General features: G+C 36.2%; 1 protein-coding gene across 2 annotated transcripts in view; it reads right to left on the bottom strand.

Annotated features, from left to right (window-relative positions):
* FAM184A (family with sequence similarity 184 member A) overlaps positions 1–26,496 on the bottom strand; it is a 52,621-nt gene that overhangs the window by 5,303 nt on the left and 20,822 nt on the right. Inside the window, exons 9-14 of one of the 2 annotated variants that reach the window (XM_082481096.1) lie at positions 9,459–9,671; positions 8,137–8,290; positions 7,606–7,733; positions 5,043–5,227; positions 1,389–1,506; positions 568–672 (exon numbers count right to left, since the gene is read on the bottom strand). In XM_082481096.1, the coding sequence (XP_082337222.1) occupies positions 568–672; positions 1,389–1,506; positions 5,043–5,227; positions 7,606–7,733; positions 8,137–8,290; positions 9,459–9,671 (903 nt within the window). The remainder of the gene's footprint in view (positions 1–567; positions 673–1,388; positions 1,507–5,042; positions 5,228–7,605; positions 7,734–8,136; positions 8,291–9,458; positions 9,672–26,496) is intronic. The other variant, XM_082481097.1, reaches the window with a different exon arrangement.

Below are 26,496 nucleotides of genomic sequence, written 5' to 3'. Positions count from 1 at the left end.
CATGCCTAGTTTGTCACTCCAGTTCTCCAGTATTACTCTGTCTTTCTCCATTCAGGCTCATTCTATGCCCTTCTCATACTCTTCTCCTTCCCCTTTTTACCCTTATTCCCTTCCTTTAGTGTCTCCTCTCCCTCTATCTTTCTACTGCTCTTCCATCCTGAGTGCCACAATGCCCTTGCACTTTCCAAAATAAAAATTTTGAAACTTAAACTGGCTACGGGTGTCACTGTTCTCTAGTATATGCTACAGTACTGCCCTCTGTTGCCTTTCTGTCACTTTTCTATTATGATTTTGCAGTTTTGTGAGAAGGAACTGTGTTTTATGTCATACATGTGTAGCAAACTACGGCAATCGTATCAGTGGATCTCTCAACAACACAAAAGAAACAAACCTACACAAAAATAAGTAGAGACAAATGGAAAACTATGTTCCTTGTTGTGAACGTGTCTTTTAAGAGCGGTATATGTATACATGCAGGCACACACACACACACATATATATTTCTTCTTTTTACTATATCCTAAGTTTAGATTTCTTCACTTCAGCAATGAAGTCCATGGAACATACCTTCACCAATGGATTAATAACACCAACATTAGGGCTTGCATTAAATATTTTGTTGTAGTTAGTCTCCCTGTTAACTAGCTCCAGCTGATAGAACTTTTTGTCCTCCTAAAAAGAAGAACAAATAGAAACTTCTTTTTATGCATTTTTAATCAGTTAGTGGCCAAATCTGCCTATAAAATGATCTCAAATAAATTTATGTTTATGTTTCTTAAGAAACTGGTAATTCTAAAAATTGCACTTCATATTGAATATGTTTTATATATTATTACATGTAAATACTGAATTATTTCTATTTATGCAGTTCTGTTGCTGTTCTGTGCTCCTGAGAGTGAATATAGCCTAATGGATTATGAACTGGGAAAGACTCAGTATAGTTAACTTCCAATCTCTAATTAACTTGAATTTCCTCATTCCTCCTTGCTTCTGAATCAGGATCTAATCAGACTAATCTGAGTCAGGGTGTTGTGCTCTGAATTTGGGAAGCTCAGTGGATCAGGAAATTGGTTTTAGAAACCTCATAGAAGAGACTTTCTTATACGGCTTTCATGGCTGGCTTAGTCCAGGATTAGAGATAGTAGATGTCTGGTCAAGGTCATACTGAAATATTTTTTTGCAATTATGTATTATGCTTTATTGTGCAAAACTCTCTGTATCTAATTAGTTTTACTATTATGAGTCGTTGGAACCACAGGAGTAACGTGTTAAAGACTATGAATAACATGCTATCAGGATTGGTTCTTTAAATACATTTCAAACACTTTGAAATAGATTAACTTTTATATCTGCCAAGATATTAAACCAAGAGAGCATGAAAGTCTTACAATCAATTTCTTTATGAGTTGGTCCCGCTCTGCAATTAGGTCTTTCAGTTCTGAGATAAGCTGTAAGTCTTCTGGTCTTGATTCTCTGGTTTTATATTTTTCTTCCATTTCTTCTAAACTTTATAGGAAAGAAGAATACCCTCTTTAGCCTGATCCAGTGTTAAATGATAAGTGAACAGTCATATCTTTGATTAGTACAAAAGAGAGTCCAGGGACTAAAAACAGAAGATGACTTTCTTATCACCTTGAAATAATTTCTATGTTATCATTCAGCTTTAGCTAGTTAAAAAAAAAAAAAAAAAAAAAAAAAATCAACAATAACCATAACCTTTGCTCCAGTAACTAATAATCTCAGCAAAATTATAAAAACCTAACATCTTTCTTGTGCATGCAGTACTAGGTGTTTGAAAAAAGGCTTCTTGGAAGCCAGAAAATAAAGCATTCAAAACCATAACATAGACAGTAGAATTACAAAAGATATAGCTAAGATTGATCCTGGTGTGAAATATAGGGACTATACTGCATTATATATAATATTAACATAAATTTTAAAAGCTGGCAATTCACTTTCTTGATGAGGAAGGCAAACAGTATTGTTTTTCTTTTCATAGATGACTACCCTGAATAAAGATGCATGCTTGTGATACTGGAGAAACTGGGTAGACAGACAAGCCTGGCACCGTCTTCCTCAGTTCACGTAAAACATACTGGACAAAGATATCCAAGAACAGTGAGGACTAATAGGTAACTAACTCTTCACAAAAGCAACTTAGTACCATTAGAGATGAAATAAAGGAATGAGCTGCAAAAGAAAAGCAATAACACTTGGATATTAGGATATCTGGATTACGAGAAATGTAACAATTGATAACCATTTGAAAAAAATAGGAGGAAATTTGAAATACCCAGTGGGAAAGCATTAAAGGAGAGAAGCAAAATAAGCCAAGTGAGAGAGGAATTGTACAAGTAACTGCATAAATCTCCTTGTTTCTTCTTAAAAAACAAGTTTTGAAGACATGACAACTTCAAATGACTGTGTCTCTCTGAAACATAAATATAATGCTCATGATGCCAAATGCTGCTCCAAAGGAAGCTACTAAAATACTTGTCTCACATATTCAACCCTCATGTAGATTAGTGACCCAAGTTTCAGAACAGATTCAGGAAATTTAACAAACTTAATGAAAAAAGAGGTTTTTTTAAAAAATCCCAAACAAACCCTGAGAAAAATCTATGAATTTAAGGTGTCTAAGTCAGCTCAAACTTAATTCTACAAGACACCTGGAAGTAGACATAATTTGTCACTTTAGATAAATATTTTCCCTTCAGAAGCAGCTATGTGATTTTTGCTTTGAGTTGCACCTGAAAAAACAATTAATATTAAATTACATTTATAACCTTCAAATAACCTGTACATAATCTGAGGGTATTATATAATGTATTTACGTAAAACATGATAAATGTGAACAACATGACTGTTTTTATTTGCAGAAAAGGCATTTGACTCAGCAGAACAGAAATATGCTCAGCTGGCTTAATTTCTGAGTATACATTTTATGCTGGGTTAAGCTATTGTATACAGATCCCCAGAGTATAGTACGTAGTTACACACAGCTGTCATTTTATTTTCAGATATTTCAGAGAACAGTTTTTTTCTCTTTCTAATAGATAATATGTAATTTAAAGACTCTAGTTGTAGAGCCTAATTAATGATACCCATTCTCAATTACTGTACACTGGATTCTGCATTTCATAGATGTTCACAAGGCCATGCTTAAGTAAGGCAGAACCTGGAAACGCTAACTTAAGAAATAGCTGCTTCTGGTTGTTTCTTTTTACTACTTCATTTCTTTTTTTGACAGCTTCTTGCTTCAATTTAACTAGACAGAGATAACACACTAAAAACCAGGTCAGGGCACCCTGGATAATGCTTGCTGTCTTTAGACCAGGGGCTGCTTCCTTGCAGCTCTAAGTTGAGCAACAACCAGCAGTGGGGAACCAACTAAATTCAGAAAATTTCTGGACACTGAAAAAGAACTAAAAAAACTTCATGGGGAAAAAAGTTAGGGTAAACAGTTCCAAACCCTAGTTCCGGAGGCTGCTCATAGGCATGTTTCTCATACAAGATAAATGCAGTAAACAGGAGGTAGTACACATGTAACATACTGAATGGCAAGTTACCACATTTATCAGGGCACAAAAGTGTGCATGTGGATGATTACAAGGGAGTAAGAACTAAGATTTTATATCCATCTTATCTGGACACAATTTCTGAGTGCTCACTATCAAGGAAGAATTAGATGCATTTGGGCTTTATTGTCCATTTTTAATTGATAACTACTTAAAAAAGTTTTCAATCATATACTTAGAACCAGTTATTTTCTCTGCCATAAATCTTTTCTGCTGCAAATAGAAATCCCTCTGTGACAACTTTGTGTCAGGAAGCCCTCAATGTTCTATGAAACCTCAGCCAGAAATTCCAACCAAATGAGTTACATCACAGAGATAAAGAATGAAGGATGTGGAAGACAGGAGAACACCAGCTAGACGACACATTACTACACCACTTCTGCCCAGAGATGGTCTAACCCCAGGTGGCGTTTTGACTCAGAGACACGCTAAGCATTCTGTTATTGTTATGCTCATGTAATCCATTTCAAACAGTATTTTTGTTTATGTTAGCAAACCTGAAAATGTTTGCATCACTTCAAAAAGATGTATAAATGTTTGAGAAAAAACATCTGAAATAATGTTTTCTCCAATTTGAAGAACTGCACAGATTTAATATCTTTCCTAATTGAAATTTTTCAGTCTCAAATTCCTAACAATCTCACTAAATTCCCTAAAAACTTATAGAATGGTGTTCCCTAAAGAATGCAAGATTAGGCCCCATACTTGATTGAGGTTTTTGCAAATCTGCATCTCTGCAATATCGTCAGCAACTTGTGAACACCAGAATAAACTATTCACTCAAACGCAGCTACATACAAACTTTTTTAATGCAACAAAACTTACGAAATTTGTAAAGCTGAATTAATTTCCTTGAGCAGCTCTTGGGTTTTATTAAAATCTGCCAGCATGCTTTGTTTCTCTCTGATGTGATCTGCTGTCAAGACATCCATCTGTTTCTCATGTTTCTTGCTTAAATCTTGCTCATGCATCCTGTTTAATTTATTTTTTGTTAAAAAAAGAGTTATTCTAAAATCACTCGTTTGTTCATTATGATTTTCTGCCATGCTTCCAATGGCTTTTATACAACATCAGACAACACAGAAGGAATTACTGATTCATCAAAACCCATTACTTACTGTCCTCCAATCTTCTAGCTTATTTCATGGAAAATGCATCTCCTTTAATGCTTTTTTAAATAGACAAACATAATGAATTAAAAAAAAAAAACCACAACCAAAACCCAACACTTGTGTGGGCTGTTACTAAAATATGTCAAAATGTATCACTGAAATACAGCTTAACTGTATGGTAATATTCACTAACTTCATTAGTAATGGTCATAGCTTTTTCTAAAGACAACTAAATGATACATAACATCACTTGATTAAGAGGATAAATTAAAAGCAGCAAATGGAAAAATTTATTAACTAAAACAATACATGAAATAATACACATTTGAGTTTAGAGTGGAAAAATTCATACCTGATCTGTTGGTTGGATTCACTGCGTATTCTAAGAACTTCTTTCCCTTTAAACTCTAATTCCTTGGTCAACGCACTTATATTTTCATGAAGATGCAGAATCTCTTTGTCCAGTTCAGCTATATGATGGTCTCGGTGTCTCAGTTCATCTTGTAGATCTGATATTCGGCATAAAAATTCTTTCTCCTATGACATAAGTAGCAGCAGCAAAAAATATTTTAAATAGACTTGTTTCTCAGAAGCACAATACTTGCTTTTGGAAGATAACAGCTGAGCAGAAATTTCCATGCAACAGACAATTTTTTCAGTTTTTGATGCTGACACAAATTATAATTAAAACTGAGGGGTTTTTTTATTGTGTACAAGTATAAATAAAGAAGAAAACACAGTTATGTAACAATTTCCATTTGCAAGAAAATGTAAACCCCATCATTGTCATTCCCTGTTAACGTTTGTGTAGCTCATCACATTTTCCTTTTGCCCACACATAGGATCATAGAATGGTTTAGGCTGGAAGGGACCTTAAAGATCCTCTAGTTCCAACCCCTCTGCCATGGGCAGGGACACCTCCCACTAGACCAGGTTGCTCAAAACCCCATCCAGCCTGGCCTGGAACACACAACAAAAAAACAGATACCACTAAGAACCAGGGGATCTGGCATTTAGCATTTTCTACCTCTTCAACATACGATACAGGAAAACTGTTTTTCCCTTTACAGCCCCATACAACAGGACAGAATAACTCAAGATGTATGCCCTGCACCACCAAACACTACGATTCAGAAGTCTTCTTTCTTATGTATATGTAAATATAAGGGTCATCAATATCTCACAGCAGAACACATGCTAAATAGTTTATTTAATATTTACATTGTGTCCAACAAATCAATAAAAGTCATTCTTTTTGCATAAGAAATTCCAATGAAGTTAACGTCTATGAAACTCATCTGGAATGCATCCCAGTGGTTTTGGTAATGATTTTCCCCAGTTTAGAAAATGTCTGCAATAAAACAAACCTTTGTCAGAGTTTCTCATTTCCATCTATTCCACTTCTTAGTTTCACAATAATTAATGACCATATAGTTTGCACAGATAAAAAAAAATCAGCAGTCATTTCAAAGTAGTTTTATGTATAATTGTGTTTTCTGCCTTCATGCATCCAGGAAATACAAATATATCCTAATGCACTGATTTTATAGGACACCTTTAAGAACAGACCTTTAAAAATAACTCTCTACCTCCCTGCAGAAAGACTACATTAAAGTTATAAGAAAAAGCAGTGGAAAATTTATATCCACGTATTTTAATATTTCAAAAAGTAGCAAATATAATCATCCTGGTCAGACCTCTCTGCATCTAGTTCAGCTCCCATCTTGTGAACTGATGAGCATTCTAACACAGGAAAACACAATTAATTGCTTTGCCCTCAGTTCAACTAAAGCTTGTGCTTAGCAGATCGTTAGCAGGCCAAAGGTATGCCATGGCATTTGGCTGAATCAAACACTTGTTCTTGTACTTTAAACTTTTTTTTTTTCCTGACATCTCCTTTAGGTGTCTCACTCTCGGCTTAAACAACACACGACAAACTATATCCTCCTAAATCCTGCGTGTTTTCTTTCACTGCTGACAGCACCACATTTTTGCCTCTAGTGCTCACATTTTTAAACCAGCAAGGAAGAGAGTTTTTGACTGCTTCTGTTTTTGTGTAAAGGCTATATCCAATTAAATCTGTTTCCTCTGCCAATGTATTTCTAAAACCACTCCACCTCCTTGGTGCTGGACTATCAGTAAATCAATCCTGAAAAGCCTATTGTATAGGCAAATAAAGATGTAATTTTCCAGTCCTCTAACTTCCAGGAGTCTGGCTTCCTTTCAATAGAGATCAAGCTTTGAATTTTTAGTTACTTCTGGAAAAACTGATTGTGCATAAAGTGAAAACTGAAAGGTAAAAGTGAATGAATCGGTTTGCTGCTGAAAGTAAAGGTAGTCCATACTGGCTTTGGGAATTTGTTTGTTTATTTGTTTTTTGGTTTTGTTTTGTGGGGTGGTTTGGTGTCTTTTTAAGAAAGAGTTTGAAACTGTTATGTCATCTTCTCAGCTTTCTTTAGATGCTAATTTATGTTTTCCAATTTGGCTCCTGAAAATAAAAGATGCTAGGCTACCTCTTAAGTTTGAAGCATGGCATGGTTTTAAGCAACCATTTCTTAGCCATATCACTTAGGCTTCAGAGAGAAACAGCTTTTTCCTTTTTGAGTCCTGCTGGCAGCTGAGGACGAATAGAATTTTGCAAGAATCAGCAATTTCCTCCCATGACAAGCCAGTGTGCTCCCAGACAGCTGCACAATTCTGAGAGGAAACTGCCTTGATACAGGAGCCTTTATTAGGCTTCGGATGAAGTTTGTTGAAGGAAGAAAAAGCTAAGCAAGGAAGTTTAGGTAAGCTGGTGCTGGCTGACTTTGAAGGATTACGTTTGTTGTTTGTTCACAAAAGTTCTTGCCTCCAGCTAAGATAAAACAAATACCGATTATGCTATTTTACAGTCAGTTGCCAGCAGTGCCACCTACCTGTCGCCTGCCGAGTTCTATGCTTCTTTCAAGCTCCATTTTGGCAGCTACCAGTTCTTGTTGATGGTTGTGCCTTAGCTGGTCAATTGCTGCTGCATGTTGATGATTTAGCTCTGAGCGCAAGGAAGCTAGTCACCATGAACAAAAAGAAAAGTTTATTTTGCTAATGTTTACATTAATTAAAAAGAACAGTCCAGCTCCCTCCAGTATTGCTCCTGATGTAACACACGCTATTTACATCATCTAAGCAACTGTCCTGTCATTCTGTTCCTGTTACTTTCTGAAACATTCTCCATCACAAAAATTGGTTGCATTCTTCTTCCAAAAAAACTTAAGGGTAAGATTTTTCAAAAGTGATTTGGGGCTTACCTGTTAAAGCTTATACTGATTTTAAGTGGAACAATTAGGTCAACATTGAATGAAATATACTACAGTGTTGCAATATACTCACACGTACATACATAGATATGCATGTATATTTGTACGAGCAGAAGGTTTTTGGACCCACTTGCAAATTTGAAAATAGTATACCTAACATAGCTTTTCCTTCATCTTCCAGCTCAAATCGTAGAGTCTGAAGTTCCTGTTCCATCTCCAGTTTGAAACCTTCCATGGCTTGCTTATGTGTTTCTTTCAGTGCCTGCAGTTCTTCCGAGTGCTTCTGTTGTAAACGTTCTTCTAATTCCTATGAAATCAAAATTGACAACATTTATTCTATACCAACTTAGGGAATTTATGAAGTATTAAACAATACACAACTGGCAACAAAATGGCAGGCATTGGCATACTCTAGAAATTATTAAAAATGCACTGATATTGCTCATATTTTCCTCTATCAATAAGTTATCCTACTACTATATTTTTTTCTTTCCAGTGGCTGATAGTTATCAAGATTACCTGCGCACAAAAGAGCTGTTCTGCTCACAGTTGGAAAAGAGAAAGAAACCCCAATCTATGGATATATTTACAATGGCAAGCAATGTGATAAGGTGCAGATCCATAGATGGGTCTAGTGTGCACACAATATACATTTGGGGATTTCTGCTCCCCATTGATACCCCTGTTTACTCCTTATTGAAGTGTGTGAAGCATCATGTTCCTGGTGCACATCATCTAGTTTCATTTAGAACAAAAGGAATCCATCTTGTGTGCTCTGAGGCCAGTCTATGATATGAACCAAAGTACATTAAGTGGGGACAATGGGAAAACTGATTGCAAAGATACACTCTAGACCTGAACTTAAAAAAACCTCAAGATGTACACCCTATTAAGTACTGTGCACTGCCAAAATTCCAATTTTAAAGCTGATTTAGTCAAGGTTTAAAAAAATATCTTGGGTGTGACACTGTTCTGGACATGAAAATTATCTTGCAAGTTGCAGAACATAGTTTATACAATTTTTAACATAATGAAAATACAAAATACAATACAAAAGGAGTCAACTGACAGGAAATATCAGAAAACACATACAAAATTAGGTAACTATAATGGAAAATACAAAGAAGCCTATTCCGAATCAAAACTAGAATATAATGTTATGGATAACAATGTCAAACTACTGCAAAGAAATGTGTGTGGTTATAATATTTTTACATATATATATTCATCCCCCCCTATATATATGCAGATATTGGTAGAGTATGAAGCAAGACATGAAACAATGCCAATATTAGAGATGATTCTCAATACATCTTAATCAGATTTAACTGGATAAAAATCTTACTATAAGACATCAACTGAAAAGGAGATTTGGCAGTTATGGAGATACTTTTCTTTACTAATCCCAACTGTGTACATAAATTGCTAAAATAGCAACATTCTCTACGTAATTCAGAATATCCATATGAACGTGCCTTTTGTTCTTGCTCTTTTGTTTCTTCCATGTTTTGAAAGGCGAGGATATGGGCTTCCTGAAGTGACTTATGCCTTTGCTGATGCTCCTCTTCTAATTCCTGGATCTCTTGAGTCAGTCTCTGTCGCTCCTGACTGAACTGAGCTTGTAGCTGTTGCAAAGAGCTCTGTGACTGGGAAAGCTGCATCTCCAGATTCTGCTTCAGTAAGGAGATCTAACCCACAACAGAACAGCAAATATCCATTAGCCATTAATACTAACATCAACTCTGAAAAAAACATTCAAAGGAAGAAAACACTTGAAATTTTAAAGCCAGAATGTTAACTAAGAGAGAGACACGCAATGTCATCCATCTACTGAATTTGTTATTAATATTGTATCTCAGAGGTATAGTAATTACATCAGTCAGTTCATACTACAGCACTACCTATAACACAATTTTTCAAGGCTGAATTATCAAAATTTACTTCTAGATTTTGTATAAAGATCAATAAAAATGACACTATCAAGATCTGAAATCAAACATGTGTTTGTTAAAATAAATTATTTTTCAGGGGAACAGCACATCATTCTGTAAGGAAAACGCTGCAGTTGATAGGGGAGGATAGCCTGTGACTTCTAAATTGATAGATTTTTTTATCTTTTGATATAATATGTCCTACCTTACTGGTAGTTTTCTCATTTAAAAAGAAATGGTAGCATACTACTCTACATCACAAATAAATGTTACACTTGATGGATTCTCCTCTGCCCCCCCTTTTTTTTTTTTTTTGTTCGCTCAGTAATACTATGAGAATGATGTTTCTGCTGTTTTTCAAGATATAAGATCTAAGCTATCGGAGTCACAAATACTCATTTTCTTAGCAATACCTGAATTTTACAAATAATGCTTTTCACTCAACAAGCACTTTAATACATTAGAGTACACTGTACTCCTTGAAAAAGTCCCATTTTCTCTTTATAATAATGTTATACTTTGTTCTTCACATCAGATAGCATCATTTCAGACTGAAAATACTAAACCTGTTTTCCCTTTAGAGCCTAATAAGAGAGATGCATCCCCCAACTCTGGAAACAAGATTTAACCAAAAAAGAATTTCACTACAGTGACTCAAAGGAAGGAAAAAGACAATTGCCACGTGACAAAGAATTTGAATCATTAAGGATACTTTTCAAGCCTCAGAGCATTACATAAAATTGAATTAGAAATAGAAGTCTGATAGTGTCATTTGATTCAGTGTATCTTAAAATTAATTATGACAAATTAATAACGACATTGCACATCAATCTATTGATTTACAGAACATTAAAACCCACCACTTAACAAAAAAATAATAGCAGCATACCAAGGACAACTTGCAGCATGAACATCATTGTTGAACGCATTTTTTTTTTCAGCTTAAGCAGACTTGAAAGAAAAAAGCTACATTTAAAGTAAAATTAGCACTAAAACAAAAGCAGCAAATTAATTTGAATGAAATGACCGTGGCATATTGCATTTCAAATTCATCAGGACTTTGTGTCTGGGCATATATACTCTATCTTTTACTTATACTGTATCAACAGCATTTTACTTCAGATACATTTGAAGATTAGCTACCATTGAAGGAGTACCGTGAAGGCCTATACTACGTTCTGTAATGTGAACTACACATGTAAGACTCTTTACCGAGTACATTAAATATAAATGTCACATACAATTTGCACAAAATCAGACAAAAGGTTTGTCTAATCTCCTGTTCTGCCCCCAGAAATGGCCAACCCTGGTCACCACAGGAAAAATACAAAGCCAAGACATAAATGTAGGGATCTTGACTCCAAAGTCTACTAGCACGCAACAATACTTTTTAAACCAGAAGATGTATTTTTGGGCAAATTCATGGAAGAAATGTCCATTAAGTACAACCACTATCTAAATCCACATAAGCTTTTAGTATTCACAATATCCCGTGTCAAATTCCAGATCTTTAATAGACACGTCAATGGAAACTGCCCTGTAACAGAAAGGAGTCAAAATAAGTTCCCTCTTCATTGACTCTATTCTATGCATGTTTATGTAGATCGCCATCATATCCCTCCTTAGAGTCTTCTCCAGACTAAACAGCGTTGATTTAATGAGTCACTCCTTGTATGAAAGCTATTTCATATCTATCATCGCACTTCTACTTTTGCAACCTTTTCTACTATTTCTTTCTAATATTAGGAGCCCAAACCAGCATAAGGTATTTAAAATGAGAGTGGCATGGTTTTACGTGTTATGTTCTCTGTTTCCCTTCTATATTCGTAACATTTTATTTCCTTTTGTGAATGCTACTACCACTCAGGTGATGTTTTAATGGAATTATATATCATAATCCCCAAATCTACTCTCTAGTTGTAATGACTCAAGGTAAGGTTCATCATTTTATACAAAAAGTTAGATTTTTTTTTTCTTGTGTCTCATTTTGCATTTATCTACACTAAATTGCACCTGCCATTTTCTTGCCAAGTCTGTTGGCTTTTTATGGTTATTCTATAATTCTTCAGCCAGTCTTTGTCCTTCCCACCCTGAATAACTTTTTAGAAGCTTCAAACTTTCCCACCTTACTTATTCATAAACAACCTGCAAAAGAATGTATGTTGAGTATCAGTGTAACTCCACTGATAATCTACCTTCACTGTGGTAACACTGTGTTTAATACCTATCTTTTAACCAGTTACTTATCTATACATAAACTTCCCTCTCATATCACAGAGTTCTAGTTTCCTCAAAAACCCCAGAACTTCTTTGCCAAACCCTTTCAGCATCCCATGGCCAGGGCTGCCATGCTGGTCAGACACGCCTGTAACGCAAACACATATTGTATTCTTTCTCTTCAACTCTAGAAGCTCACTCCACTGACGTGGTCAGTTTGCACTGTACCTCTGCCAGCATGGCCAGCTCTGAATTTTCATCTATGTTTCACTATCTGGTATCGCAGTGTCCTATTGTCTTCCTTCCCGGTACAAAAAAAAACCCCAACCTATCTTGCCTAAACTACCCTTACGATCTCCTCACGTACCCTTCTGTTTTATTCGCCCCACATTCACTGTTGGGCTGTCTCTTTCCCTGCTTTTCTGTAACTTCACACCTGCCTGGGTCCTTCTTTTCACCTGTAAGCCTCCTTTTTATTTCCTGGTTCTCTGCAACACTACAGCTAATGAAAACGAGACCCTGTCTGGAAGTCTTTTTGTCCCCTGTGCTTTTAGGTAACACTTATGCTTCTTTAGATTATCCCTGCTCCTATTTAACCACCATCCATAAACTCTCAGGTTTGTTGGGATTTATTTTGTTCGTTTCCCTGAGACCACTACTGTGACTTGGCTCTAGCCCCTCTACTCCTCGTCTTCCATCCATCCCATCCTCCAGTATCTCTCCCCCTCCTCCTCCCCTCCTGTACTCTTATTCTTCTTTCTAACTCAAATTTTAGTATCATACAAACATGCATTTAGGATAGTCTTAAGAGATTATTCACTCCATTTCTTTGCACCAGGTGAGAACTCTATATGCAAATTACTGCTTAAAAATCTCATATGAAGGAAACCCCACAATTTTCACTCAGATCCTCTTCCTCCTGCTCTGAGTGCCTGTGACAGAAACAGTGAAATACTGGACAGATGTTCTGCCCACACTTAGTTGTCCCTTTCACCATGTTTCTGTCCTTCAGGTTTCTCACCACTGCCCTGTCCCTTTCATCATGGCCACCAGGAGATGCAATTCTAGGGGAAAGTACTACTCAGACCTGCAGAATCTCAGGTAATTTAATCATCATACTCTAAAAAGCCTTTTATGATAACATTCAAATGGAGTTGATCATGGTATCTCAGCCAAATTTTTATTAAGATGACATGCAAAAATTTATTTTTGGCTTGAAGTTAAATCTCCCTCTCACTTAAGTTCCTGCTCCAAATTCTGATAATTCTTCGAATATAATTTGTAAACATATTTAGCATGGGCCAAGGGCAAAACAATGTTCTTTTAATTTCTTTCTTGGAATTGCAGAAAACATTTTAACTGAGATGACCAAAAGACATCTGACATCTGGCCAGGAAGTCACTTTAGGAGAGATCAGGAATACCTTCTCAAGAGCAGTTCACACTTCCACCAGATTACAGTGACTTCAAAGCCGTAGCCTGAAATGAGTCAATGTCTGGAGACGCCTACTTGTATCAACAGACTATGCAGAAAATAAAGGACAATGAGGATTAAATGATTCTAACAGCCAAGTCAGATTAGAGTACCTTTCTAATACTAAGATTTTTTGTTGTTGTTGAAAGTACATCAAATATTAAAAATCTGACAGTTATTTTTAGAAGAGTACCTAATTTTAAACATTATATTGATTATTCAGTACATATACTGACATCCTTAATAGCACGTTTTTGAAAACATTAGTGCCTCCCTTTGCATGTGTTTGGAGCATCCCTTCTATCTACTCCTGTACTAAGGATTCAAAAGAAAACAGCTCTAAACACTATTTTCTGAATTTTCAATACTTTTATCCAAGGTTTTCAGCACATTAAAAACATCAGTAAGAATTTTAAAAATAAAAAAATAGAAAGAAAGAATACTTTGACTACAATTATGACTTGCACTGCAAAACTGCAAATTAAATACAGCATCAATCTCATGCTTTGTAGAAAGCTCTGCGATGCATATTTGCACTGCCCACAAACTTGCTTGCTTTAACAATCACATAAAAATGCTGCTGATGTTATGACCACATACATAGTGTTTGATGTCCAGTGATATATACATTTACACAGATGAATGGATGCAGTACACAAGCTTTTAATAACTGGCCGCAAACGTTCTCCCCTCAAGTATCACCATGTCTTCTATTTCATGGGCTAAAGCTCTAAAGCGGTACTACAGGATATGCAGATTTATTAGTGCAAACATGCCCTGTTCACAAGCTGTAAGTGCAAATCACTTACATTGCTGATAGATTTATGCAAAGCTTCACCGAGACAGTGCCGCTATGAAGAAAAGATCACAGGAATAAAGGGAAACATTCAGAAATCAACTAAGTAAAAGAAAAAGGGATAAGGAAGGGAGAGTAAAACATAGAACATTAATTATAATTTGATCAGGGAAAAATAAGTTGAAAACTGTCTGGCAAAAAACATGACTACATTGCTTTGACAGTATATAAACTACTTAATATAGAACAGAATGATGCAGTTTCCTGTGTTATGTTTTGAACGTACAGGATAGCATTATCTCTTCAACATAATGTTACTATATACTTGCATATTATGCAGCTGAACACCTTTGAAATTATCCAACTTTTTTCTCTTCTCCTTTAGGACATATAATTGTGGGAAGAAATCATTAAGTATCTCAATTTGCATTACTATTAGAAAAGATGTTACATAAAGACTCAATCAACAACCAGCTGTGTCTCTGAAATATCACAAGCTTATTAAACACATAATATTAAAGATCAAATTTCACTGCTGAAGGGCAGAAAATTAGTTTCACCTGTAGTGAAGACATTTATATTGAAATACTTTTTTTTTTCCTCTCAAAATTCAGGAGATGGGTACATAAAAGACCGTTCCTGAAAGTCTCCAGCAAAAAATGACTTACTGTACCACTTATACTAGTGATTGCTAATAAAAAGCAAAATATAAAAATATATTGCCAAGTAAATGTTCCATACGAAATATTATTGATCACACAAATCATATCTATCATTCATTCATATATATATATTCAAATACCTTTGTGTTAATATATATATGAATGGTGTAGATAGGCATGCACGCGCGCACACACACACACACTGCAGTCCTCAGAAATGAAGTGAGAGCAATTTCAAATCCAGCATGACTAATTTCCCCTTTTGTACAGGTCAGTCAAGAAGATGGCTTTCTGCAGGAGACAGCAGGTATTTTGATAGCAGCTTGGAAGCCTATAGTTGGGAACTTTTAGATAATAATTTGTCAAAATAAAAAGAGAGGAAATTATTATTTGTTGTTCTGAATCTACAAAAAGGCAAAACATAAAAATACGTTATTGTGGAACATCCAAAATGATCTTATTAAAATTGTAAGAGAGTTACAAGCAACAATTTTCTATGCAAGGGAATAACACTAGGAGGCATCATACTCCAGCGGACAAGACAACAGACTGCCATCTAACAGCTCCGATTTCTACAGCAGATTTTGACAGTGCCAATCTGAACAAATCCACCTGTTTTTTCTGTGCTTCCTTTCCCATCTGTCTGGTTTGTTTAGGGAGGAAGCTCTTACAAGCAGGAATGACCTCTTGCTAAATAAATGTTCAGTTTCTAGAATGTTTGGGACTTAATTTTGACAGCCATATCTAGGCACCACTGTAGCACAACTAAGACGTGTATAATGTATATTTAGATTTTACACCTGAAGCTGAAAGGTTAGAAATGTTCTACAGTGAAAAGAAATTCCATGTATAAATTCTTTTGAGAAGCTATGTTCATTCTGAGGTCTACCCTATTAAAAAGACCATTTAAGAAAGTGAGAGTTGCCCCGGCTGCTTGCAGAATGACAGATTTCTTTCACCAAGAAAGAAACTGGTCTTGCTTTGCTGTCAAACTGATCCTGTAACTGAAAGTATTAAGATGGGCTAACGATTTTAATACATGTGATTTCACCAAATTTAAAAGTTTTCCAGAGATTTGGAAAACAGACGGAATTAAAATGAACTTTTGTTGAAGGTTCTGGGACTAAAACTCTCGATTTAAGTTCAGTATTTAGATTTGTCACAGATTTCTTAGGCTACCTGACTCAAAGCAATCTCTCAGCAACCCACATTTCCTGATTGTGAAATGAAAACAGTAATTCTCTTGTGCAAAAAACCCCAAACTATTAAATGCTTAGATCTTATTGGCAAAAAAGGTCATGCACAGACCAAAAAAAAGTTATATTTCATAAAGTTAAACTTAGATATTTGACATTTCTACATCTTCTAAAAAGACACATAGCAATATTGAATAAATAATAAAAATAGCGTATAGATTTTTAACAAAACTTGAAATACACAAGTACTTTATAAATCTGGAAGTCTAAGTATTGTATCGTTATTCAAAAGCATTTAATTCTAGGACAGCTAGCTAAACACCAGTCCTGGAAAAAGAGTGGAAAAGATGATTTAAGAGTTAATCAAGAAAGACTTCAAGTGTGAAGATAAGATGATTTTCAGTCAACATAACAAGGAAATAAAGTTCTGCTACAGAAAACCTGATTTCTTACTTTAACAACACTACAAACTTGACCAATAAATGCTACTGTACAGAAATAATACTTAAGAGGACTTTTTAATGGTATTCAATTTATTATCACATGAGATTTTTGTCAAAAAATGTGTGTTTATACAATATTACTGAAGGATATTTTAAAAGATTAAAACCAATTTACTTAAAAAACTGCCATTGGTGAATCATCACTGAAATCAAACATGGATTTGCTAGGATTAATACTAAACCTGACTGCAATTTATTGCAGTCTCTCCTTTATTACATAGTAAATTATTATTTTATTAAATAATGTAATAATTATTACATTATTATTATTACATAGTAAATAGTTTTCATAAAATACTTACATGATAAAATAGTAAATTAGAATTATATAGGCCTGCCAATTGGTATGTGGGCTGATTCCAGCAGAATGTGTAGCAATATAATGATGCAGCTCTGTATTGAAAAGTATGTGGACACATTCAGAACGGAGAATTCCAAAATAAGTCTGGTTGAAATATTATGAAATTCCATAAAAATTCAAAATATTTTCATGACAACTTCCACAGTAAGGTCCATGATGGGGGGGGGGGGGGGGGGAAGCAATGAGAAGCAAGAAGACTGCAGGGATAGTTATTACTCTGTTTCTATGATGTGGAGAAACGATGAGAGAAAAAAAAAAAAAAAAAAAGAACATGGTTTTAACTCTCACTATTTCTACAGGTTGGAATTCAAGATTATTGGTTTGTGTTTTTATTGTGATAGGAGAAACCCTTGCTCAATTCTCTTCTAAATCAGGCTTCACAGATACAGGACCTATAAACGGATCCATTTGTTTCTTGGAAGTATAGCAACTCCTGAAAACACATCTTTATTTCATATATATATATTAGCTGTTGGCTTTTACTTGATTTTGTGGTCCTGTTTTTGGTGTAAGTATTGTCTTCTCCACCCTCAGCATATGCACAGCCAAGTCTCAGATGTAGCCAAGAGAACTTCCCACTGACCCAGAGAAACAGCAAATAGGTTGCTGTAGCTTTAGAACCCGCTGATCATTGAGGGCCACACAGCAGGAGCAAAAGAGCTTTCACGCAAGACACAGGGAAAGATTTATATTCCCACCTCTATTTCAACATCTCTCCTAAAAGAGCTGTGTTTTCAATTTAGTTGGGCCAATTTGTGTTGTAGTAAAGGACAGATTTAGAGATCTGAAACTGTTTACTGTAATGAACAGTTGCTGGTGTTCCCATCACAACTGTCTCAGAGGTCACACTAGTGATCAAGCAGTGTCATTTTTCTCAAAGAGGGAATTTACTGCCCCACTGACATTCTCACATTTTCATTCAGTTGCATTGTTTCCTGCAAGACATTAGATTATTGGATGCATGGAAGTCCTCTCATTTCATTGTTACTCTTAGCAAAATTAATTTCAACCAGATTACAGAGGCTTGACACTGAATTTCAGCATCAGTCTTCATGTCACGCAAAGATCTGTTATGTAACACTTTTTCCTGTTGATATTTCAATGCCAAATTGTGTCAAGATCTGACTTTGGTACAGAGTTTACTGAGTTTGCAAAATACCGATGGCAACAGAAATTCATGTGCAATACCTGAGACCCTAACTGAGCAAAATCCAACTTCATGTGTTGTCTCAAAGCTTATCTAGATTGCTAGGCAGTCTTTGTCTCATTTTAAGAATGACCTCCAATAGACACTGCTAACCTTTCTGAAGAAGAAAACCTACGTGTGTCCATCAGACGTTAGTAAAAGAAACTAGTTTCCGAGATGTCTGCTGAAGAAGCTGAAGGGATCTTTGGCATAAGCCCATTTTATCCAGCTAATAACAACAACCCCAGAACTCTCCCTCGAGATACTTCTTTGGTTTGAAGAGAAAGACTGATTTGTCAGCAGATGCACTGTCTCTGGCTGCCTGGTGCTTCCGTGACAGATGACTCTGCAGAGATTTGGAAAGCAGCTGTTTCCTACTACAATGTTTTGTACTTGGCTTGAGGCTTGTGACATGCAAGGAATGGAAGAGCTGCATCAAAGTTCGCCCTGTCTGACTGATAAGAAAAATCAGCATTTAGAGCTCCTTCCCCTTTCCTTTCCTCTCTGTCAAACCCAACACTTCTCTGTCAAGGAAATTGAAATACACGTATAAGGCATTCTGAAATACGTAACTATCTCTGGCACCTAATTGATCCCGATTTCTTCCTTTTTCTGTAGCATCTCTGAGTGAAGATGCTGTGTCCAGACTATCCCAAGGTGGTGATTATCCTGTTGCTTTAAAAAGATGGAGCTCTTCTGTTTTCTGCTTGCAGGAGTCTGTCAAACTGTTAGGCCAAACACCTAGGTATTTGGACATATTTTTACCTGTTTGGATTTGGATTATATGCTTTTTATCTGACAAAGTGCAGGTTCAATATTCGAGGTAAAACAAAAATTTTGAATAGAGAGGATCATTTGAATCTAGTGACAATTTTTGAAGTTTTGGGAATGGTACCAAGGCTTCAATTAATTTTACTTGTTTGTCATAATGCTATCAAGAATTTAAAGATTATATATGCATCTTGGCTCATCCTTCCTGGAGCACAGTTATCTGTCAACAAGTGCCCTTAATCTGGAATTTTATTCATCAGCTGAATCTCAAACAAATTTTGCCCCACCTAATAAGTTCTCTCACATTCCTCCCAGGGTCCACTGTTTTCACTGGTTTTGAACCTATGCAAAAGCTACTTGAGCAGCTACCTTTTGGAGCAAGCAGGCTAAGGGTCGTGTTTTAAAACTAGACTCTTATACAGATACAGGATTACCATTTGCTTTGAGGAATGGTGTTACTGTTGGATTTGGCTTAGATTTCTATTTACCTGTTTTGAAAGTGTAAACTTAACTCCAAATATCAAAAGTCTTTTCTGACTCATGCATCATTAATTACATACAGTAATACAAATTTAATGTTCTTCTCATCCATTGACAGGTAGAATTAAAAAGTCTTTCAGTCTCCTCCAGATTTACTAATTCAAACAGTGCCAAGCAAAACCTGGTAACATTATTTTTCAATTAAAAGTTTATGATCAGATAAACAAGTTTCTTTGGATATGAAGATATTATAATTTTAAACATCAGCCTAGATGTATTTTTAAATTTAATTAAACACAACACCATGAGAGAAAAAAATTAAATGAAGAAGAAACCAAAAGAAAGATGAAAAAGTAGTCCAGTAGCACATTTATTCTTAAACAGAGCAAGAAAGCTAGCATTTGTTAGTATTCCCACTGTATCCCACTGAAAGTACTTTGAAAACTCTGATTTGTTCTGTTGCTTTTGTTTGTATTGCTGGGTAGCTAATTGTAAATGGTCTTTAATGAATTTCCTCCATTACATTCAGATCTTTTAAACAAAGAGTAAATTAATGAAGAGAGTGCAGTAAGGGCTGAATGGGCTCACCATAACTAAAAGCCCAGAAAAAGAGATAATACAGTGGATCTTCGGATTTTTTCCATGTTCAAGCTTCAGACAAAACTACAATGACCAATATGGGTACAATAAATGCACAAATCAATCTTTAGGATCACATCCCTGCATAGGAGTGGTGGAGTGGCCATCCCTGGAGGTATTTAAAATTAGATGGGTAGACATGGTGCTTTGGGACATGGTTTAGCAGTGGTTTTGGCAGTGTTATGTTGATGGTTCCACTTGATTATCTTAAAGGTCCCTTCCAACCTAGACAATTCTCTGATAGAACAGGGAGCCCAGAACAAGGGGGATTCTTCATTAAGTATAGACAGTCATGAAACAGGGGGGAAGTACCCTCAACAGATCATCCTCCAAAGGCTGCAGGGGCTCTGGATTGCATGATTATTCACGTGCTCATGTCCAATATTTTTTTACTTGCTTAAAGCATAGGCTTCCTGCTCAGAATATGGGAGTACTGATTCTTCTAAACCAGTGGTGAGTAGCGTTATGTTTACGGACACCAGATCTCTGTGATTCCCCATGGGTCCCACAGCACAGTTGCAGAACAGCCCCATTAAGACCACAGTTTTGAGAGCTGCAGTCACTTCTGAGAGTTTCCAAAAGCTGCAAGAAGTGGTGCCCCTTTGGTAAAACAACAAATATCTAGACAAGAAAGAAGAGGCATAGAACCTCACCCTGAACTGCATTCCAGGTGCCCTCTGTTCTTTGCTCCCACCCTGGTATGATATTTCTTTTAATTTTTTTTGATTTCAGCATTTTAGATTTTAAATCTTGCCCCAAATCCTTTACCATCCACTAGATGTCATGGTAGCTTTACTAGTGTTATTGAATACAAGAATGACCAAAGAGAATTAGAGGAGAGATACTTGAAATTTACCTCCTCTGACAGACAAGCCTTCAGACAGTGTGTTCAGGACTATCTCAAGAGAAATGAAGCACAGGTAAGGTGATTTTATGCTGAAAGTTAATCTCCCTTCTTTCAGGAAATGGATATAGGGTGTGTGCAGGTTTCCTCTCGTAGAAATTTCCATATCCCTTCATTAGCAAATCTTCTAAAGCAAGGATTACCCAGGCTGTGGAATCCTTGACCTGGGGAAAGAAAGTAGCATTTCCTGACTCAGCTGATATGAATGCACATCAGCTCTGTGATAAGCACCTCCACATAGGCAAATAATGACTGGGCAATAACTGCCCTGTGGCAGAAGGCTGGTCAATGGGCATTTACAGATGTGCACAGCTCTACAACTTTCCTACTGCACTCCACTTCATGAACAGGAGTATACTTAGTGGCTACGGTTTTAAGATTGAGTTTGAAATTTTCTGAAAACTACAATTTAAAAATGTCTACACGAGAAGAAAATATTTACATTTTGATATATTTATATTTTTGATAGTTTAAAAAGGAACACACCATCATAGAAACAAACTGAATAAGAAAATCCTATTTTTCAAAAAAGGAGAGAATCGTTGCAGCAGGAAAAATAAACAGCTACCAAAGCTACATAGTGTAATTTTTGTCCATTCTTACTGTACTACTTCTAATATTTCCATTAATAGAAGATGGTATCTTCATGTGCGAAAAGTTGACAAAGAAAGAATAATGTCACACTAATGTTTGGTCACAAATACTATGAAGCTACATAAGAATGGAAAAACATGTTGACAAAAACATTTATTTTACTGGAACACGTTTAACTGAAAAGTAAGGGATATGGGAGAATCAATATTTGCTCAAACATAGAAAAGCCCATCCACAATCAGAATACTTGATCCAATTTACGGAAAGAAATATTTATCACAAGAAGAAATAGATAAGAATACAGGTCTGAACAGAAGCTTTACGTTTCAGTGCTCAGAACTGAAGGTTGCACAACATGGAGAAGGAGAAAACACACTAATGCTTTAAAAAAGAAAATTCCTGCTATTTTGTCCATGGCTGAAGCCTTCTCAGCAGTAAAATGTTTTTAAGAAAAGCGTTAAAAGCCCATTACACAGCTAAGAGAAATGGAAAAGAACTAGCACATCTGAATTCACTACATATTTCATGAAGAAACTCTCACATGGATTGATGTAGAAGTACTTAGTACAATTTACAGGAAAAAAAGGAAAAGCACTTTCTTTTTATGTCTTCTAGAATCACTTCTCATATCAGAGATAAGAACTACCCACTTAGTCTCTAGACACTGATCTAGTTAACCTACCAACCATGTTTACCTGTAGATGGTAAGTGATGCTTTGCAACTGGGAAGAATGCGTTGAAGTACTTAATCAGCTGATTAGCATGTTCTTGCAAGAGAATTATTTTACTCATAACAAAACTACACTGTTAGAATAATAATAATCCTACACACAGTCTATGAGGGACCACTTAGCATTACTGGTATAAAAGAAAAATATTACCTTGCTTTATACAAGAGCTAGATCTCACCTATCAAATTTGCAACAACAAATAGAAGGCAGAAATTTGTATATTAGTATAACACAATTAAAAACCCCCACAGCTTAGTACACTTTATGGGCATAAATTTTTTGATTGATTTTTTTTTTAATTTGTTGCCATTTGTAGCTGTGTCGCTTCATTCAGTTTTTCTGGCACCAGTCAGCAGTATTCAGAGATGGGCATTCTCTATGTTGTATTTTCGTACGGTTTAAGTAACTATACTGTGTCACTTCTCTCTGTTCATTTAAACCTGTTCTTTCAACACTTTGCTTACATAACCATTCCTGTACTTCAAGTTAGGTGCTACACTTCTTTGTAGCTTGTTTTTAAATCAAATCTGAGATGCATCAATACATATTAGAAAGTGATGTATCCATAGGAGTGAGAGTATATGATAAACTTATAAAGGAATACAGTATTTTCCATATTAAAAAGCATGTTATTTTCACTGTTTTGCACTGCACATGATACTCATCAATTTGCCAAGAAAAAAATAAATAAGCCCTTTAAATTTAAATTACATCTGTCAAGTAGATGACCTCACTTTTGTCTAGAAATAATTTCCTAAATTCCACCCCTCACTCCCCAAAATAATTCATGTTCGTTACATCTTTCTGGAATTCCTTATACTGCAACATACTGATAAGCATTTAATTTCTGAATTCAACCTTTCTGAACAGGATTTATACAACTAAGAGGTGAAGTTCTAGACACTTTCTCAAGAAAAAGAGCACATGTAGGCCACATTTTCTGCCAAGTTAGAAGTTTACAAATGATTTAGCAGAGACCTTGCTCTTGTATTATTTTGATAAATCATTGTATAGTACTGCTGGTATAGACCAGACCAACATTTCAGGTGTAAAAATCTGAATTGCAGAAAGAGGAGTTGGATCTCTGCTCTCTTCTTAATTCTTACACGGACTTCATGCCTTTCAAATGGGTTTTAAATGCATCTTCTCACTAATGATGACTAGGGCTGAGTGTAATAAATACACAATTTTACACCCCTACTGCAGTATCTCAGGCTGTTCTAGTTCAGTCTAGTCAAAAGAAGACAGGTATGAACAGATATCTTTTTGATGAACTGAAAACTGAATTCTTCCCAATGCTGTTAACTTCAATATATATGTAACAGCAGAAGAATTTCACTTTTGTCGCTGTTTCCAGTCTGTTTAAACTAGACTGTGAACCCTCTGAGGTAAAGAGTTTTCACAGAATCACGGAGTTTTCAGAGTTGGAAGGGACCTCTAGAGATCATCTAGTCCAACTCCCCTGCTAAAGCAGGATTGCCCAGAGCACATTACTCAGGACTGCATCCAGGCGGGTCTTGAAAATCTCCAGAGAAGGGGACTCCACAACCTCCCTGGGCAGCCTGTGCCAGTGCTCTGTCACCCTCACTGTAAAGAAGTGTTTCCGTGTATTTGAGCGGAACTTCCTGTGTTCTAACTTGTTCCCATTACCCCTCGTCCTGTCACTGGGAACCATTGAAAAGAGCCTGGCTCCATCCTCCTTCAAGCCATCCTTTAGATACTTGTAAGCATTAATAAGGTCTCCCCTCAGCCTTCTCTTCTCCAGGCTAAAGAGTCCCAGCTCTCTCAGCCTTTCCTCATAAGGGAGATGCTCCAATCCCTTAATCATCTTAGTTGCTCTTGTTTTATTGTATATTTACAGATTGCCAAGCACAGCTAGGGTTATTGCAGTAGTTCCTGTAGTGCCAAACTGGGTCCAATGCAATTTCCACTCAGAACATCATAATTCTAGATTAATACAACCAAAGTCTATAGTAATCTTTGCGTTATGAAATGGATACCAAAAATCTTCTACTCTTCCATAATGAAAATATTCTCTTTGATTTTTCTACTATGACAAAATGACTAAATCTGTGGATGAGGGGAGAACAGTGGATGCTTGCAACGTCAATTTCAGCAGATTTTTAACATCCTTATATCTGATTGTATCACAATTCAGATGCGTGGGCTACTAGATAGATGAGAACCAGCTGGATTATCAGGCTGAAAGGATAGCAATTAACAGCTCACTCTACCTGAACACTTGTTACAAGCAGAGTTCCTAAGGTGTCCCAGTACCTATTTGTTTTAGTATCTTTATCAATGATTTGGAGGAGGACACAGACAGTACCCTCACTGAGTTTGTGGATGACACCAAACTGGGAGGAGAGGTAGAGTGGGCATGGCACAGAAGAGGAGACACAATACATTGAAAGGCAAGACTGCCATCCAAAGGGAACTTCCAAAGGGAACTATATAGGTTATAGGTATGGGCTGATAGGAACCTCACAAAATTCAACAAGGACAAATGCAAAGTGCTTTACATGGGATGGGCTAAAGCCCTGCACTGGTTCATACTGGGTTACAGATCTGCTTCGCATAACCTAGTTACAGTAGGCTAAACATGAATCAGCAGCATGGCTTGGCAGCAATGAATGCCAGCAGCACGCTGGGCTGTAGCAACAACCAGTAGTTTGAGGGAAGGGATCAGTCCCTTTCACTTGGCACTTGTTGCACATCACCTGGAGGGCATATTCTGTCACCTCCTCCAGTTCATTCAGCTTTGGCTGCCGCAGTACAAGACAAACATTGATAAACTTGAACATATTCAGCTGAGAGCTACCACCAACATGGCTGGGACTGGAGCATATATCCTGCTGAGGAAACTGGAGCATATATCCTGCTGAGGAAACTGGGTTTGTTCAGTCTAAAGAAAAGGTTTTGTGGGACTTAATCACTTTCCAGTACCTGTAAGGTGGTTACGGAGAAAGTGGACCCAACCTTCTTACAGTGGTGCACAGTAGGGCTATAAGAAGCAATGACCATAAACTGAAACAGAGGAGGTTCTGTCTAAATATAAAGAAAACACTCACCATGAGGATAATTAACCACTAGAAAAGATTATTCAGAGAGGCTGTGGAATCTTCATCCTTGGAGGTTCTTCAAGACCTGAATGGACAAAGCCCTAAGCAACCTGGTTCAAATTCAGTGTTGACTGATTTGAGCAGGAGGTTGCACTAGATGACTTCCTGAGGTCTCTTCCAACCTAAGTCAGCCTATGATTCAGGTCAGTGTAACTCTCAGAGGCTACCTTTTGTGCACTGCAATCAGGAGGAACTTACTACAAACTCATTTCTTAAGTTACCCATCTTGTATGCTGTGGTCCAGAATTCTCTCTCCTCCAGGTGTAATGGATAAAAGGTAGCTTCTTACAGAGGGAAAGCTTAATTCGTTGCCACCACCAATAACTTTTCAATCTTTATAAAATACCTATCTAACTCAAACACTGGTATGGAAAAGCAACACTTGGATTAAAAAAAAAAAAAAAAAAAGTGAAGGCTCCCATGGTTTATTTTCTTATTAGTCCTCCGAACACACATGCTGTTATGAAATGGTACAGCTCTTTGGTACAGTAAAAGGAATTAAGAGGAAACAAAAAAAAACACCCCAAAACAACAAACCCAGCCATTTTGCATATGCAGACCATTTCCTATGTCTGCAAATTCTCTAGTAATACTTTCCTCATTACATTTAGCTTCTTAGGCTTTCTGATTCCAAAATGTCTTCCATATGCAGAAAACAACTGTTCATTTGCAACATACTAATTTTCCACTCTGAAACTGTAGGTTAGATTTATTATGGTATTTTTAAAAGGTAAAGATAAGTGAAGTATTTTAAAAGTATGTTAGAACTACAGAAGGTTTAACATATCCCTTTCAAGTTTTACTTTCCTAGAGAAAATGCTATTTATAGGTAGAAGCCAAGAGAGTAAATGAAGCTTGGGTAAAGGCAGTAAGTGAAACTTAAAATCAAGTGAGTCCAAGTCTTATTACATTCATGTTGTAAAAAGTAACAGAGAGAGAATTTCGAA

Source organism: Vanellus vanellus (assembly GCF_965231255.1).
Source record: "Vanellus vanellus genome assembly, chromosome: 3".
In the NCBI taxonomy this organism is placed as follows: Eukaryota; Metazoa; Chordata; class Aves; order Charadriiformes; family Charadriidae; genus Vanellus; species Vanellus vanellus.
The sequence above is the reverse complement of the archived record's forward strand: the minus strand, read 5'-3'. Positions and strand labels throughout refer to the sequence as shown.